General features: G+C 38.6%; 1 protein-coding gene across 1 annotated transcript in view; it reads left to right on the forward strand.

Annotated features, from left to right (window-relative positions):
* Nucleotides 1-1,549: 1,549 nt before the first annotated feature.
* CUNH1orf141 (chromosome unknown C1orf141 homolog) overlaps nucleotides 1,550-17,555 on the forward strand; it is a 44,159-nt gene continuing 28,153 nt past the window's right edge. Inside the window, exons 1-5 of the mRNA XM_070025750.1 lie at nucleotides 1,550-2,050; nucleotides 3,627-3,718; nucleotides 6,128-6,282; nucleotides 9,564-9,673; nucleotides 14,116-14,183. Of these exons, the coding sequence (XP_069881851.1) occupies nucleotides 3,644-3,718; nucleotides 6,128-6,282; nucleotides 9,564-9,673; nucleotides 14,116-14,183 (408 nt within the window). The 5' untranslated portion in view covers nucleotides 1,550-2,050; nucleotides 3,627-3,643. The remainder of the gene's footprint in view (nucleotides 2,051-3,626; nucleotides 3,719-6,127; nucleotides 6,283-9,563; nucleotides 9,674-14,115; nucleotides 14,184-17,555) is intronic.

Genomic DNA, 17,555 nt, shown 5'->3' on the forward strand with positions numbered 1-17,555 from the left:
CTGTACTTTTGGAAGAATGTAGTTTATGTTATAAGAATCTGTATACTTTCTAGATAAAATGTTCCTTGGGCTCCTTCCCCCAATATTTGTCTGAAAATATCAATATATATTTCAATATATATTTAAATCATTTACTGCCAGTAATTAAAATAGAAAATCATTCATTTAAATTATTTTATGTACTTTTTCCTAAGTAGTTATTATTAAAGAAAAGACATCTCATGTTATATTGGTGCTGTTTGATTTTGGGGCAAATTACACAATATCTTTTTGAATTTCATTGCTTTTAAAATTAAAGGCAATACCTCTTACATAGATACTAAGCAACTCAGGAGGCTGAGATCTCAGGATTATGGTTCAAAGCCAGCCCAGGCAGGAAAGTTCTAGAGACTCTTATCTCTAATTGACCACCAAAAACCTAAAAGTGGTGCTGTGGCTCAAAGTGGTAGCACACTAGCCTTGAGCAAGAGAGCTCAGGGACAGTGCCCAGGTCCCAAGTTCAAGTTCCATGACCAACAGAAATTTTTAAAAAATTTTAAAAAGAATTAGAGGAAAAGAAGGATAAAATGAGGTTTGTTTGAGTATTTTTGGCCAAATGTCTGGCACAGAGTACATGTTAAATAAGCAAGTCAAAGGCTATGGACTAGAGTTGTGTTCTGCTTAAGACAACTCTGGCCAGGCACTGGTGGCTCATGCATGTAACCCTAGCTACTCATGAGGCTGAGATCTGAGGATCGTGGTTCAAAGCCAACCCAGGCAGGAAAATATATGAGACTCATCTCCGATTAACCATCAAAAGCCAGAAGTGGAGCTGTGGCTCACGTGTTAAGAGTGCTAGCCTAGAGCACAAAACCTGAAGAACAGCACCAGGCTCTGAGTTCAAGCCCTATGACTGGCACTCACACAAATACAGTGGGCCCTCACCTATTGCAGAAGTTATGGTCCTGAGACCCCGGCGCTAGGGGAAAATCCGCCAAGACGCAGCATTAGATAGTGGTCTCTCGATATATCATGCACGGTTCACTTGTGGCTACTTCGTGGATTTTCCCCTAACTGAGGTTTTTGGAACGTAACTCCCACGACAGGTAAGGGATCGATATTCACGTATTAACAACAACAAACCATGATACAGTGAAGTTGCAATAAGTGAACAGATACAGCTAAGGACGACTGTATACAACTCTGATGCTATTTCAAAAGTCCACTAGTTGAGGAAAGAGAAAGGCTGGGGCAGACAAAGTAATGGGGTGTATATTGCAGTAACCCAGGAGGAGAAAGGGGAAGCCAGGAGTCTGAAAAGGTGCCAATGACCGTGGAAAACAAAGTAGCAATCAGAAAGATTTTGTTCTCTATGTCAGTGTAGCCTGAATGACCTTGGAGTCACTTGAGCCTGTTGGTGACTTCTAACACTTGAGGTTCTAGGAGGTGAGCTTTATGACCACATTAGAACCCTGAATCTCACCGGGAGTCTCGCCTTCAAGAATGGAATGCTTCAGTCACACAGTCAAAAGGTGAGGTCACCTCTCCCACCCTCAATACATGAGCTGAAGGGAGTGATTAGAACTACTGACCACACAATTCATTTTGTTTTATGATGAGTCTCCCTTATACAGTCTCCTGTATAGAGATAATGTTTATCAGGGTAACTCCCTAAGAAATTCTTTTGTATTCAAGGCCTACGCTTGGGCTTTACAGAACAAGTTTTACTTTAGGCTCACTCAACCCCAGAAAAAGAACTTAATAGAAAATTCAGAATAAGACTGAGGAAATTAAGAAAGGAAAGGAAACAAGACAATCAGATTACATTGTACGGAAGATACTGAGTGGCTGGACAACAATAGAAGATACCAGATTGTACAACTTCTCATAGCTTCCTATGAGAAACCTCCATGTGAGTTAGAATAGCTATCATTTAAGAAATACATTGTGAAAGAAGCAAGTTTTTGATTGCACAGTTTAGACATCATTGGAGAAAATGTGATTTGCGGCTGGACAGCATACACTTGGCAGCATTCATAGAAAGAAACCCAGTATACCTTATCTCTAACTGGTAAGTGCATCACTACTTAAATCTTTCAAAAATTATCATAGCTACATGCTATTTATTTGCACGATTAAACACTGCAACAACTCCATGCAGTAGTTTGTTTTTCTTTTATTATTGCCATTTTACAGGTGTAGCATACAGCAACTAGTTTACAGTCATCTGTTAGGTGGAAGAGTGAAGGATTCAGACACATCGGCATGAACACCTCTACTCCAGATCTCCTTTCCAAAACCTATAACCCAAGGTTGCATTTAACAAAGGTTTATATACTGGAAGCTTAGACCCCAATGTGGCGAGTCTAGTGGGAAGCAATTAAGCACTGGAGACACTGCTCTCAGAGGAAGGAAGTATAGTTCTCCTGGGCCTCTTGTGAGTTTTCAAGAGATGGTCGCTAGCCACAAGGCTGGCTATAATGGTGGTGTCATCTGTCACGAGGCCTTAACCCCTGAACAAATAGGCCAACTAATCTTGGATTTTCGGCCCTGAAAACTATAAGCTACATAAACTTCTTTTCTTTGTACTCAGTCTCAGGTATTGTGACAGCAATAGAAAGTAGATTAATACCCACTGGACTACATCAAAGCATAATGGCAAGTGGGAAGGCAATAATAGAAGCATAAAAAGTCATGCACAGTGCAATGTGTGGTGAAGTAGAGTAGAGAAGGTCCAAAAGAAACTAAGTACAAAGAAATGTCGCTTGAATCCTTGCTTTGCATGCAGTGCTGCAAATAATAAACAGTATGGAGAGAAGATGCACATATCTTTGGTTTTAGACTAGAAAGTAGCTTAGTAGTGACTACAGACAATAAATTCAATATTTTCTGTGAATCCATATAATTTTAAGACTTAAATAATAATGCTGCAACCCATTAAATACACTGAGTAAAAATATATTAAATGCATAGCTACCTGCCTCAATTTTAAAATAAATTTTAAAAGGCATTTAAGGCTAATATTCTTGGGTTCTAGTCTTCACTATACTCCTATTTATATTAAATTTATAAGATATTCGGTGGCTTTCAGTTTCTTCATCTGAAAATGGAAATAAATTAGGCCAAGTTTTGATGCCTACCCAGATATCTAAGTTGTGCACTTCAATACTAAGCAGCTTTACTGCTGCTCCTTCAGTGAGACAAATTGCTTGCTAAGCGCTGCTTTATTAACAGTCTTGGATCATGGACTGACAATTTAAATTCAATTAATTTATAAATTAGGTCTTGACATTTACTTTCATTAAAATTCTATGGTGACAAATGAAAATAGATATAAAGCAAACCACATGTCCTTGCTCCAAACCTGAGACACACATAGGTCCCATTTGATAATCTTGGACTTTTTCCAACTCAATTTTATCATAAATATAAAAATTTGTGGGTCCTACATACATGTATGAGTTCTGATCATATGTCCTTGCACTGAAACGTATATTCACAATCTGTGATTTATTCCATGAGCCATAAAATTCTACAATTCATCAAAAATAGTAACATAAAAGTGAATCTACTCTCACACTTAAATAATTATTGATGTAATGAAATTTAAACTAATTTGGAGATTTCTTTTTCTTTTTTTCCAATAGAAATTGAGCAACAGACAATGACAGAAAAACTCTTGAAAATGTTAGAAGACTTGAATAAGCAAGAGATGTTACTCTTGAAGAACAGAGAAAAGGTTCGTAGGGTAGAAGCTAAAATGCATTTAACCAATAAAGTTAACATTTCGAATAATAACACTTTTAATTTTTAGTTGATGATGTATTATATGAAGACATAAACTAATTTCTAAAAAGCAAATAATTATATTGAAAAAGTCAGCAAACTGGATAATAAAAAATTAGAGGGATTATAACTCAGTGACAGTGCTGGACAAACATATAACTACTTTGAGTTACTTCTAATATGTTAACTATATATATAAGATTATTTAGTTGGCAAAGTTAGAAGAGAACATTTTCCATAGTTGCCATATTAGGAATGATTAAAAGTTATAAAAATAATAAAAGGAAGAATTAAGAGTCAGAATTTCTGACAAAAGGTCAGCAAAGAATGTGTTTCTCAAGAATTCCTTTTTGAGCATATATGAAAATTTTAAGCATGGCTTTCTAGAAATTCTTTTAAAGTTATTACTAGATATTGATATTTTAAATATCTTTCCTCCCTTTTTATGCAGGTACTAAGCTCAGGTCCTGACTGAACTCAGTCAGGGCCTGGGTGTTGTCCCTTGGCTTGTTTATTCAAGCTGCTTTACCACTTGAGCCACAGCTCTAATTGGAGATAAGAGTCTCATGGACTTTCCCACTTGGGCTGGCTTTCAACTGCATGCCTCAGATCTCAGCCTCCTGAGTAGCTTAGGAGGTCAGATGTGAGCCACCTATGTTCCGCTTTCTACTTTTTAAGTTATAAATATATAATATACTTTTAAGTATATTTTAAGTATTTAATATACTTTTAATATACTCTATATACACATATAGAGATGTGTAAGGAAAAGTGCACCTGCAGAAAATTACATAAAGAAAATTTAATTAATAGTCTTTAGCCTTCCCTCTAAGTTTGTTATCTGAGGCAAACAAAGTTTCACAGTTGGTGTTTACCCATGTGCATCTTCTTTTGTGTTCTTAACAAGATATACATGTACACAAATATTTATCTTTACATCTTAATTTACATACATTTGTAGTATACATATAGTGTACACTGTGCAATCCCTGGCACTGTGGAAATGAAACTGCTGTGGGAATTGGCTCACTTGGTAGAGTGCTAGCCAGTGAGCCAAAGTGTCAGATACTGAGTTCAAGTTCTGATCTCATACCTTTAAAAAAAAAAAACCTGTATGGGTTTTCACATACAGGTTTTTTTCTAGCTAAAAGTTTACATTTCTCTGGGATGAATGCCCAGAAGTGAGATAGTAACTGCAGTTTTCCGACTCTCCTAAACTCAGTCACATTAAGGCCACCAGATTTGGCATGAGACTCTAGACCCATTGAGTCCCCATTCCTGACACCTTGATCTAGAAACCACCTCCAAGAAGTGAGCTGCTATTGGTAGGTTTGGCTCCTCTGTTTCCTTCTGGGGTCTGCTCTTCCTCTGTTTACTTTCCGATTCCAGAAGACAGTTGTTTTCCGGTATTCTATCTGGGCTTCTGTTGTTTTCACAGTTTGATTCCCTTAGCACTTCATCTTTGATGGTTGGAACAGAAGTTCTCCATATCTTCATTTTTGCTTCCTTACTTTTGCTTTCTAATTTTTCTTTATTTCTCTCTGATGTTCCCTACGATAATTATATTAGAGAAAACCTTGAACTCCTTAACTCACCCTTCCGCTCCATGCTTATTCCTCTTCAGTCCATGTGTATAACTATTTTAACGAAGTCCTGCTTGGATTGTTTTCTTAACTCTATTGGGCTCATAGGACTAGAGGTTGGTGCGATTTGCTGTGTGTGACTAGGGAAGAGGAATTATTGGGGAGAGATGACTTTTAGGGTTTCATGAACTCTGTTGTCTGAGTCTTGGATTATGACTGTATATGGAGCTTTACTTAAACTTGAAATGTTACCCCTAGAGGAGACTGTGAATTGTCACCTGACCCAACACCATCATTTCACAGATGGAAAAAGAATTACTTGGCCATAGAGCAGACATGTAAAAAACACCACCTGAAATTCTCAACCTGGGATATTTTTCCATACTGCCTACCATATGAATTCTCTCTTTATGTATGTGTATGTGTAAAGTGAGACTGATTTCTGTCCTTTCCACACAGAATTTTCTTTTTTTCTTTCTTTTTTTTTTTTGTCGGTCGTGGGGCTTGAACTCTGGGCCTGGGTGCTGTCTCTCAGTTCTTCAGCTCAAGGCGAGCACTCTACCACTTGAGCTACAGCGCCACTTCCAGTTTTCTGGTGGTTTATTGGAGATAGGAGTCTCACGGTCTCTCCTGCTCGGGCTGGCTTTGAACTGCGATCCTCAGATCTCAGCCTCCTGAGTAGCTAGGATTACAGGAGTGAGCCACCAGCGCCCGGCTCCACACAGAATTTTCTACATATGAAAAGTACTCATTGCTTTTTCACTTTGGCTTTACTGCAGAATAACAAACTTGAAGGAAGAAGAGCCATGTTGTTTACACCCCTGACGACTGATTTTCACTTGGAATATGAAGAAGATATGATGGCAAACACACCTAAAGCAGTAGTAATAAGAACCACAGAATGTAAGCCAGGTGACACTAAAAGACCACAAGGGTAAGCAATGTGTAGCACATGAAAGCTTTATCATCTTTCTCTCTTTCTTTTTCTTTCTTCCTTCCTTTCTTTCTTTCTTTCTTCCTTTCTTTTCTTTCTTCTTTCTTCTTCTTTCTCTCTCCGTCTCTCTCTCTCCCTCTCTCCCTCTCTTTCTCTCTTTCTCTCTCTCTTTCTTTCTTTCTTTCTTGGCTAACACTCTACCACTTTGGGCCACAGCTCCATTTCCAATTTCTGGTGGTTAATTGAAAATGAGTCCCATGAACTTCCCTGCTGGGGCTGGCTTTGAACTTTTTCTCTCAGATCTCTGCCTCCTGAGTAGCTAAGATTACAGGTATAAGCCACCATTGCCTAATTCATTTGACATGCTGACGTATCTCAGCACTCAGGAAGCTGACGTTAGTGGATTGCAAGTTTGAGGCCAGCCTGAGCTACATAGCAAGTTCTAGGCCAGTTTAGTCTATAAGACTCTATGTCAGAAAGTAATAATAATGATAACAAATATTTTTTATTTTTTTATTGTGAGAATACTGTACAGAGAAGTTACAACTACATGGGCAAGATAATGAGTACATTTCTTATCAAGCATTGCAGCCTCCTCCTTTGTTTACCCTTCACATCTCTTCCCAGCCACCCCCCACATCCTCTCCCCCTTTCCCCGCCTTCCCCCCCCCACACCAAAGTTGTAAAGTTCGTTTTCGACATGACAACTTGTACTTCTCATTGTTGCAACAGGTCCACCTGTATCCTTAAACGACTTGTTTTTCCCCATCTCCTCCACAAATTATACCGACATCAAATATAGTGAAAGCAGGGGTTATACTGTGGGGGAGGGACATACAAAGCAACAAAGAAATAATCTTATAAATGCGTTAGAAACAAATTCATGATCAATACAAAGCCTACGGATTGGGAGAAGATCTTCACTAGCCATACAACAGACAAGGGTCTCATATCTAAAATATACTTGGAACTCAAAAAATTAAATCCCTCAACAACAAATCCTCAAAGAAACAACCAATAAATAAGTGGGCTAAAGACTGAAAGAGAAACCTCTCTGAAGAGGAAAGAAGGATGGCCAATAGACACATGAAAAAATGCTCAACTTCCCTAGCCATAAAAGAAATGCAAATCAAAACAACATTGAGATACCACCTCACCCCAGTTAGAATGGCAAAAATCAAGAACTCTAACAACAACAGATGCTGGAGGGGATGTGGACAGAAGGGAACCTTACTGCATTGTTGGTGGGAATGTAAACTTGTTCAACCACTTTGGAAAGCAGTATGGAGGTTCCTCAAAAGACTTCACATAGAGCTCCCCTATGACCCAGCAATCCCACTTTGGGCATTTACCCAAATGTTTACAAACAAGACCACACTAAAGCTACCAGCACAACAATGTTTATTGCAGCATTATTTACCATAGCTAAGCTATGGAACCAACCCAGATGCCCCTCGGTAGAGGAATGGATCAAGAAAATGTGGTATATATACACAATGGAATTCTATGCCTCCATCAGAAAGAATGACATTGCCCCATTTGTTAGGAAATGGAAAGGCTTGAAAAAAATTATATTAAGTGAAGTAAGCCAAGCCCAAAGAAACATAGATCCCATGGTTTCCCTTATTTGCAATATCTAGTATATGTCTGAGTCAAGCAGAAAAGGTCAGATAAGTTGATGTTAGGGAAATGAACCCTTAGATATGTATTTTAATGTTTTTTTCTTTCATGCATTTGTTTCTAACGAGTACATTTCTTATCAAGCATTGTTGCCTTCTCGTTGTTGCCCCTTCCCATCCCTTCCCATACTCCTCCTCTCCCCCACCCAACCCTCCCCTCTACCCCCACCAAAGTTGTTAAGTTCATTTTTTCGACATAACAACTTGCACATCTCATTGTTGCAGTGGGTCCACCTGTTATAGTGAATATGGTAATTGCAATTCTGAATTCATTTTAAAAGAGACTTTTATCCGGTGGTGGGGCCTGAACTCTGGACCTGGGCACTGTCCCTCAGCTCTTCAGCTCAAGGCTAGTACTCTACCACTTGAGCCACAGCGCCACTTCCAGCTTTTTTCTTTTTTTTGCTTATGTGGTGCTGAGGAATCAAACCCAGGGCCTCATGCATGCAAGGCAAGCGCTCTACCACTGAGCCACCTTCCCAGCCCCAAAAGAGACTTTTCTTGAGATCAGCTATAGTCCTCCAAAATAAGGTCAGGATTTACTTAGTCTTCTGGTTTGTGCATGTGTAGTATGTGTGTGTGTGTGTGTGTGTGTGTGTGTGTGTGTGTGTGTGTGTGTGTTTGTGTGAGGGGGAGGGAGGGAGGGAGGGAGGAGTGGGGGAAGAGAGACAGACAGTTGGTATGTGGGGTGGGGAGGAAGGCTCACTACATAACCAATGTTACTCTGGCCTGAAATTTGTTATGTAGCTCAGACTGGCCACAACTGGAGATCCTATTTCAACCTCCCATGTGGTGGGAAGGCCTTTTGAAAGCTGAACATCCTGAGATGAAAATGTGGCTCTATCCAATTCGGAAGTCATCGGAGTCAGGGAAAGTGATGGTGTTGTTTTTAGGTCTAAGCAAAAGGCTTGAAAGATAATCCAGAGGTCAGCTAGTGTAAAATTCTGGATTCCAAATGCCAGAGAGTCTGGAGTTATGATGTCCAAAGACTGGAAAGGAAGAATGAGGGGAAAGAAGAGGAAATTGCCTGTTTGGTTTTTCAAACCCTCCCAGAGGCTTGCTCACATTGAAGTCGTTTCCTGACTCCTGTGCAAGTCTTTTCTGGAAATGCACTCTCAGACATCCAGGAAGAGTTCTTTATCTGTTCTTTTGGTAATTTTTAATTTAGCCAAGTTGACATCTACAAGTTAAAGAATTCAGAGGAAAATACTGTTGATAAGACATGAATGCTGTGATCCTACTAGGTGTACATTTCTGATTTGTGACCAGTCCCCTAGCTAGATTTCCACTACTTTGATCCAAGTCTGTCCCTAATTTGTCATTAAACTAATTTCTTGCCTGTTTTACTGAAAGGGTTAGTCACCTTGTGAATAAGAGTGTCCTGAGTACCCTTAATCCTACCATACCTACTATAGCGGCTCCTTAAATGGTCCTCACTAATCTTCCAGCTCCTGCTCAGTTCCAGATTTTTACACTTTGCCCTAGGACAATAGTAATACAACAGCAAATCCATGTAACTGAGACTTCATTAGATTTCTCCACATTTACATTTTAGATTCTTTGCATAATTTTTCTATTTCATTTAGTTTCTGTTTCTTCTAGGTCTGTCTCTTCCAAAAATAAACCTGAACCTAGAAGTAAATTTGAAAAGCCAAATTTCAGATCCCATATCATTTCAAAAAATACAAAACATCAAGAGAGGAAGTCAATGGGTAATTTGTTTAATTAATTATGTCTTTGATTTATTAATGACTATGTTTATTATTTATTTTAAAGATATGTCTTAAGTTTTTGATAATTTCATTTATCTGTTGAAAGAACTTGCATGAGTATACATTACTTACTAAAAAATGCTAAATATCACAATGGAAAATGTATATAATTCATTATAGAATGTTTGTGTGTGTTTATTATATGCATATATACACATAAAGGGATATCTGAACTTGCACTGTATTGCTTAGGTAGGCTTCTAATTCCTAGATTTACGTAATCTTCCTGACTTAACCTCTGAATAGCTGGGACTTGACGTGTGTGTTAAAAAATCTGGCTCACAAGATTTCTTTTTAGGAGTATATTTTTATGTAGCCAGGGTTTTCTTTCTTCCTACTGGACCAAACACCTACAAGTTTTCTTCCAGCTCAATCCTAAGAGTTTCCTTATTATTATTAAAGTAAAAATTCAACATAAACACCTTACTTAAAAGCTTGTTTTTTAATATTAGAAAGTTTAGAAGCCTGCGAGCTAGAAACAGTATTATAGATACTCAGAGAATTGTCGTAACTAGTTTTAGACCAAAGGCCTAAACTCAGGAGTTCCACGTGTTTGGGTCTGGCCATTCACGCCAACATGCTGAATAAAGTGATGAATATTGGTAAAAGATAGAGAAAGAAGATGTATTATGTGGCCTCAACCACCTCAGGAGGAGGCAAAATAAGCACTTTAGCCCATCTTTGGGGTGCAGACAAGAACTTTACGTTTAGAATGGAACAAGTGGTATTTATTAAAGATTATTAAAGATTCCTGGTTACAGGCATGTTCTGGTGGACAGAGGTACTCAGAGGTGTGGTCTAATCGTTCATTATCTAGACCTTTTGCAGAAGTCATTTCATTGTTACTTGAGAGGAGTAATCTGGTCATGATAAGAAAGTCATTGTTGCTAGAAGGTGGTTTTGTCACCAGATGTTTGTCCTCAGTCCTGTCCTGTCCTTGAACTGTCCTGTCCTTATTGGACTCCAAGGTGACTGCAGGAGAGAAAGAGTCAGTAAAGGAGACAGATGTATTACAGAGGTAGTACTGCCAAGTTTTTATTTTGCTTTGTATTTCCCATAAAGCTTTTGGTTTGGACAGTTGCAGGCCCAAGTGAAGAATCAGTACTTTTCAGCAAAAGCAATTCCTATGGATGTGTTATATTTTACATCACCATTTCCCCCTCACTCTCTGACTCTCTGCTTTTTTCAAATATAACATTGTTGCCTCTCTCTGTGTGTGTGTGTGTGTGTGTGTGTGTGTGTGTGTGTGTGTGTGTGAGTGAGTGTGTGTGCTGGTCCTGGAGCTTGAACTCAGGGTCTGCAAGCTGTCCCTAAGCTTTCTTCGCTCAGGGTTTAGCACTCTACCACTTCAGTCACACCTCTGCTTCTGGCTTTTTGTTGCTTATTTGGAGATAAGAGTCTCACAGACTTTCATACACAGGCTAGCTTCAAACTATGATCAGCCACCTGAGTCCCTAAGATTATAGGCATAAGCCAACAGGCACTGGGCATCATCAACCTTCTTGTCTGCAGAGGTTTTCTTGCCTCCACTTGGCCTCATTTGCCTATTTCTGCATTAGAATCTAAGTTCTCAGATCTGTTTACATGTACTCTCTCAACTCTCTCAATTCGTGGTTAAACATCAGTCTATTCCAGTCTGGTCTCTTGCCAACATTCTACTGCAGCTACACTGCTCCAAGATTACAAATGACTAAATCAACTTTTCATTTTCTTCCACATCTCAGTTTGACGACTAAGTAGTTCACTCGTTTCTTCTTAAAACGCTTTAGGTTTGGGCTTTTGTTGTGTGCTTCTTCTCTTAATCTCTCTTCTCCATCCTGAAAATCTTGTATTTGATCAGAGTTAATCTTGATCCTGTCTGCACTCCCTCCTTTGATGGGTGAGCATAGCTCATTGCATATATCATCTTATAGTTTAAAATACAGAGACACTATTAAGTCCTTCATTTATATCTTTAATAAAGACCAGTTTCTGAACATCCAATATCTATATTGGCCTACCCATTTGGTATTTCTAGTTGAACTTCTTATGAGCATTAGAGAGTCCTATCTCAACTGTCTATCCTAACCTTTCTTTCCCACCTTTTTTTCTGTAGCATCCACATTACAGTACATTGAACACATTACAGCACATGGAGTAGCACAAACCTAAAATGTAAAAGCCGTCTTTGATCCCTGCTTTTCTTCATCCCTACAGTGCATCCACTAGCAAGTCCTTCCCATTCTAATTCATCTTGAAGACATTCATTTCCAGTTTCTATGCTGCCATCCTAAGCCAAATCACGACACCTTTTCTTCCTATAGTTTGCCTACAAAAATTTCTTTGGTTCTTTCTTTTTTTTTTTTTTTTTTTTTGTTGGTCATGGAGCTTGAACTCTGGGCTTGGGCACTGTCCTTGTACTCTTCAGCTCAAGGCGAGCACTCAACCGCTTGAGCCACAGCACCACTTCTGGTTTTCTAACGGTTTATTGGAGATAAGAGTCTCATGAACTTTCCTGCCCAGGCTGGCTTTGAACCGTGATCCTCAGCTCTCAGCCTCTTGAGTAGCTAGGATTACAGGCGTGAGCCACCGGTGCCCAGCTTTTGGTTCTTTCTTGTAAACTAGTTTAAATGCAAAAGTGACATACATTCCAAAAAGTACATATAAAGATACACAGAATAGTGGCCAACTTTTGGAATTGTCAGGAGAAAGGGGAAAATATATTAAATATTCCACCTTTAGACCTTTGGTCAACTTTTGATTTTTGTTTATCTCAACACAAAAGCTTTTCCAAGCCTGACCTTGCATACCTTTTACACTTACCCTTGAGGAACAACCAGGGTTGTGTGAATCCACATGTGAGTCCCTTAGCATCTTTGAGCTCTTCAACAGTAGGCCTTTACATTTTTTTCAACTACATTTTCAGTTGTCTTCTACAAGCGGTCTGATACTAACTGCCTGACCCTCCATAATGGTAGAAGAGGCTTTTAACCCATTTCCTTTCCATAAAATCTTATTGTTCGTGTGTGTGTGTGTGTGTGTGTGTGTGTGTGTGTGTGTGTGTGTGTGTGTGTGTGTGTGTGTGTGTGTGTGTGTGTGTGTGTGTGTGTGTGTGTGTGAGATGAGGCCTGCACTCTGGGCCTGGGCTCTGTCCCTCAGCTTTTCAGCTCAAGGCTAGTGCTCTACCACTTGAGCCACAGCATTCCAGCTTTTTCTGCTTATGTGGCGCTGAGGAATTGAACTCAGGGCCTCATGCATGAGAGGCACGCACTCTACCAATGAGCCACCTTCCCAGCCCTTAGTGTTCTTTTTTTTTAAGTCAGTTGATGACCTCCTCATTAAATCTTCATCAGTGGCTTCTCACCATGCCATGAAACTGTTCTGCTTACCAAGACACCCTGTGTATTGTGACCTGTGCATGCAGATTCAGCCTCATCCCATCTCCCTGCCTTTCACTTATACTACATCTCCAATAGGCTCTTTTCAGGGCAATTGTCTCAGAGAAATAAGCTTTGCCTAGACACACATGTACACTCTTATTCACATAGCTTACCTCTCATGTGTACATTTCAGTGGGTGCTGTCTGCTAGGAGAGGCCTTCTCTGATCACTCTGAAGTATAGCCCCTTCTTGTTCTCTCTATCCAAGATGGGCTCACTTTCCAATAAGCATACATTTCAATTTGTAACTACTATGTCTTGGAGGGTGGGCAGGGAGTATCTACTTGTTTATCTACTTAAATGTGTGCTTTGCTGTGTAGTAATCATAACTGCACGGGCTCACACCATTCTTTAAATCATTAAATAGCTGTCAATTGTATGAATGCCAATTTTTGTGATATTAAATTTTGTTCATCTGTTACATCATTTAACTCTCAAAGTAATTACAATTATTTCCAATTAACAGAGACAAAAATAAGGCTCAGAGAGTTTGAATAACTTTCCTAATGCTACATAAACCACTGTGATTTGGATCGAGGGTAGCTAAATACTAAGTTTGCATGCTTGATTTTTCCACTATACTTTTAAGAAGGTCTGTTAGCAGATAACCTAGATTAATAAGATCAATAACCTGGGAAGAATTGTGCAGGCCGGGGGAAATAGTTCTCTTTTCATAGATATTAACCAGGAATTTAGCAATAGGATCTTATTTTATTTAGAAATCCACTTTTCCAAGAAGATAAAACTTTATTGTGTAATAGTAAATAATTGAAAGTTATATTTTATTAACAGCTTATTCCTAAAGAAAATCATTTTAGAATTAACTCAGAAAAACATTGCATACACAGGGAAATAAAATTAAATTATATTTGTAAAAAGTTTAATACTATTAGAAAAATAATGTTTTAGGTTTAATTAGTAGTTTAACATGGTGGAAATACCAATCATGTTTGCATTTCTTTAGAGCCAGTAGAAGAAAACCCAAGATCAAGACCTACCAAAAAGTTGTATTTTCTTAAGGATACAACACTGGTAGGTTTAATTTGTATGTTCACAACTATTTACTAGAAAGTTAATTAGCCTGAATAATTTTATGTACTTCTACAAATCCTAAATTCAAATCTGTTTTAGAATTCAAAGTATATGTGAAGCCGGGTGCCAGTGGCTCATGCCTATAATCCTAGCTACTCAGGAAGCTGAAATCAGAGGAACGTGGTTCAAAGACAGCCCAGGCAGGAAAAGTCCATGACTCTCTTATCTCCAATAAACCACTAGAAAACCGGAAGTGGCACGGTGGCTCAAGTGGTAGAGCACTTGCCTTGAGCTGAAGAGCTGAGGGACAGCGCCCAGGCCCAGAGTTCAAGCTCCACAACCAACAAAAAAAAACCCAAAAAAAAACAAAACAAAAAAATCCCCCACAGTATATGTTGAGTGATTAAATCTCTGATAATATGTAAAATGTTACAGGAAAACATATACTCTTCTTAAAATAGAATGATACATGATTTAATACTTTATTTAAGTTCATAATATGAAAACATATTATGTTTTCCCTTTCCTTCCTTTCCTGTACTGAAATCTGAACTCTGGGCCTTGCACTCTCTAGGTAAGTGTTTTACACCACTTGAGTCCTTAGTCCTTTTATTGTTTGTTTGTTTTCCAAACAGGGTTTCATGATTTTTCTTAGGTTGGCCTCGATGATCCCACTACTTCCACATTCTGAGTAGCTGGGATTACAGCTGGTATACCCTATACATGGTCTTACTGTTTAATAATCACTGAGCTTGAGCTTTATGAAATACTGAAAAGTAACTCACTAGCTTTGCCCATTGCACTTGCACAGAGGCAACTCAACAAGTTGTATCCAGGGGCTAGAGAATAATCCAAAGATTCAGCAAGAACAAATCTTTTTAGGTACTTTCTTGTATTAACTCTGATCATTACTGAGATAGAGAAGCATGACTATATATACTTTATGTCATTATTAACAATATAACTTTGTTGCATATTCCTGTATATTTTAATGAAAAATATTAATAGGGTCTACTGTCCAGATTGTAAGTTTTGTCCTCATCTACATGATTTATTTAAGCATGTTTAATATAAAAAATACTTCTATGAAATATGTGTCATAACATCCAGTTAACTTGTGACAAATTTACTAACATATTAAAAAGTAACATTTAAAGAGCTAAAAACCATCTGCATGGTTTTATAGTTCAAAATATGAATATGTACTTCTTCTTTCTTCCCAGAGGAAACCATATTTAAGTTTTATGGACTTAAGTTCCTCTTTTGATTAACTTCATATTTCTAAAGGTTGAATTTCTACTGCTTTCTTTTAAACATAATGTCTTGGATAATCAGTGGAAAAACTGGATTACTTTATTTAAACTATTGTATATCTCATCTCTTATCCTTCTGTTTTCTTCTACATAGTTGACAGTGAATTCTGGTAGTCTTCAAATTTGAATTGTTTGTTTTTGAAATTTGAAATGATGCATTTATTTTCTTCTTCTGTCATCTTTAATCACTGAGTTCTAATTCCCCTTTAGGTAAAAAGACAATCAGTAATCTTTCCCTTTTCTCCAACACTCCTGTACATCTTCCTTGGATTAAACATATTATTTACTTTTGTATTTTTGAGGTCAATGTTTATATTTAACTTTACAATCATGATTATATCTTTTTGTTTTGCCTTTAGGTTAATTCTAAAACTAAAATTGCTATCAATAGCCTTGATGTTATTATGACATTGTAATGATGTATCATAAAACAAAGTAATTTGGTCAATGGGTCTAATATAAAAACAATAGGCTTGTTTTATTATTTTCATCAATTATGCAAAAATAGTGCTATCTTTTAATGTCCTTCACATTTAGACTCTAACTGTCGTGTACAGTTGTATGTTTTCTCTCTCCCCTGGAATTTCTGTTCACTTTTATTTCTGTTGAAGATAATGATACTACTCATAGAAAACATTTACATAATGTTTATGCTATTTATAGTAACATACACCTTATAAAAACTTACCAAAAACTTATAAAAAACTTACAGCTTCTACCACCCAATAAAGTACATTGAGTTCCATCACTTCTGTTTGAATATTTTTATTTTATTATATTGTATTTAGTGGTAATGCAGTGTGGACTCAGGGCCTTGTGCTTGCTACCCAAGGACTCTATATCATTTTCACCACAGCAAGGTCTTGCTTTGGGCTGGGGTTCACCTCAGACAATGATTCTCCTACCACCACTTCCCATCTAGCTTTGATTACAAGTTGTACCACCATGCCCAGCCCATCGTGATTTTTATTTTATAAATGAGAAAAAAGAGACACAAAGAAAATAAATGACATGCCTATGACTAAATAGCATGAATCAGAACTAGAAAGAACTCAGCAGCCACATTTATTCTCTTGGTAGCCTTGGGAAAAAAAAAGAGCATGTAACTTTCTTCCCGTAAGAGTAAGTATGATGAAATGTTCAAGTTTCTTACTCATTCTCTCCATTGAGTGGAATCCATTACATTCTTCTTAGAGGCATTGTTTTTAGTGGCCGATGACTACTTGTCCTCGTTTTGATGCATTGCCCTTAGGCCTGCTCTGCTCTTGTCACCTTTGTCATTCCCCTCCCAAGGTATTTCCCCAGAGTTATATATCTGAATATAAACTGTCTCTGGCAGGCTCATGTCTAGTTCCCCAGCAGGTGGTACCATTTTGGAAGGTGATGGGAACTTTTGTAGGTGGGAGGTTTCTAAGTCTATGCTTTTTGGTCCCCAATTATATTCTCTCTCTCTCTCTCTCTCTCTCTCTCTCTCTCTCTCTCTCTCTCTCTCTCTCTCTCTCTCTCTCTCTCTCTCGTCTCTCTCTCTCTCTCTCTGTCTCTCTCTCTCTCTGCTCTCTCTCTCCCTCCCTCCTCCTCTTCCTCCTCTCCACTCTTTCTCAGCTTTCTCCCTTTGTTCCCTCTCCCTCCCTTTCTTTGTCTCTCCCTTCCTCTCCTCCTCTGTCCTCACCTTCTCCTTTTCCCTCTCCCTCTCTCCCTCTCCACCCTCTCCCTCTCATTCTCCTTCTCCCTTTCCCCTTTTCCAGCTGCCCCTTCTTCCTCCCCCTCTCTACTCCTTCTCTCCCTTTCTCCTTCACTACTCCTTCCTCTCCTCTCACTCTCTGCCTTTCTCCCTTTCTCCCTTGCTCCCTCTCCCTCTTCTCCATCTTTACCTCTCTCCCCCTCTTCTCCCTCTCCCTCTCCTCCTTCCCTCTCCACCCTCTCACTCTCACTCTCCTTCTCTGGTTCCCTTTCTCTCTCCTCCCGCTCCCTCCCCCCTCCTCTCTCTCCCTCTCTGCTTTCTGTCTGCCAAGAGGTAAAGAAACTTCTCCACCACACATTCCTTCCACTGATATTCTAT

Source organism: Dipodomys merriami, unplaced genomic scaffold (assembly GCF_024711535.1).
Source record: "Dipodomys merriami isolate MVZ:Mamm:240054 unplaced genomic scaffold, mDipMer1.0.p SCAF_172, whole genome shotgun sequence".
NCBI lineage: Eukaryota > Metazoa > Chordata > Mammalia > Rodentia > Heteromyidae > Dipodomys > Dipodomys merriami.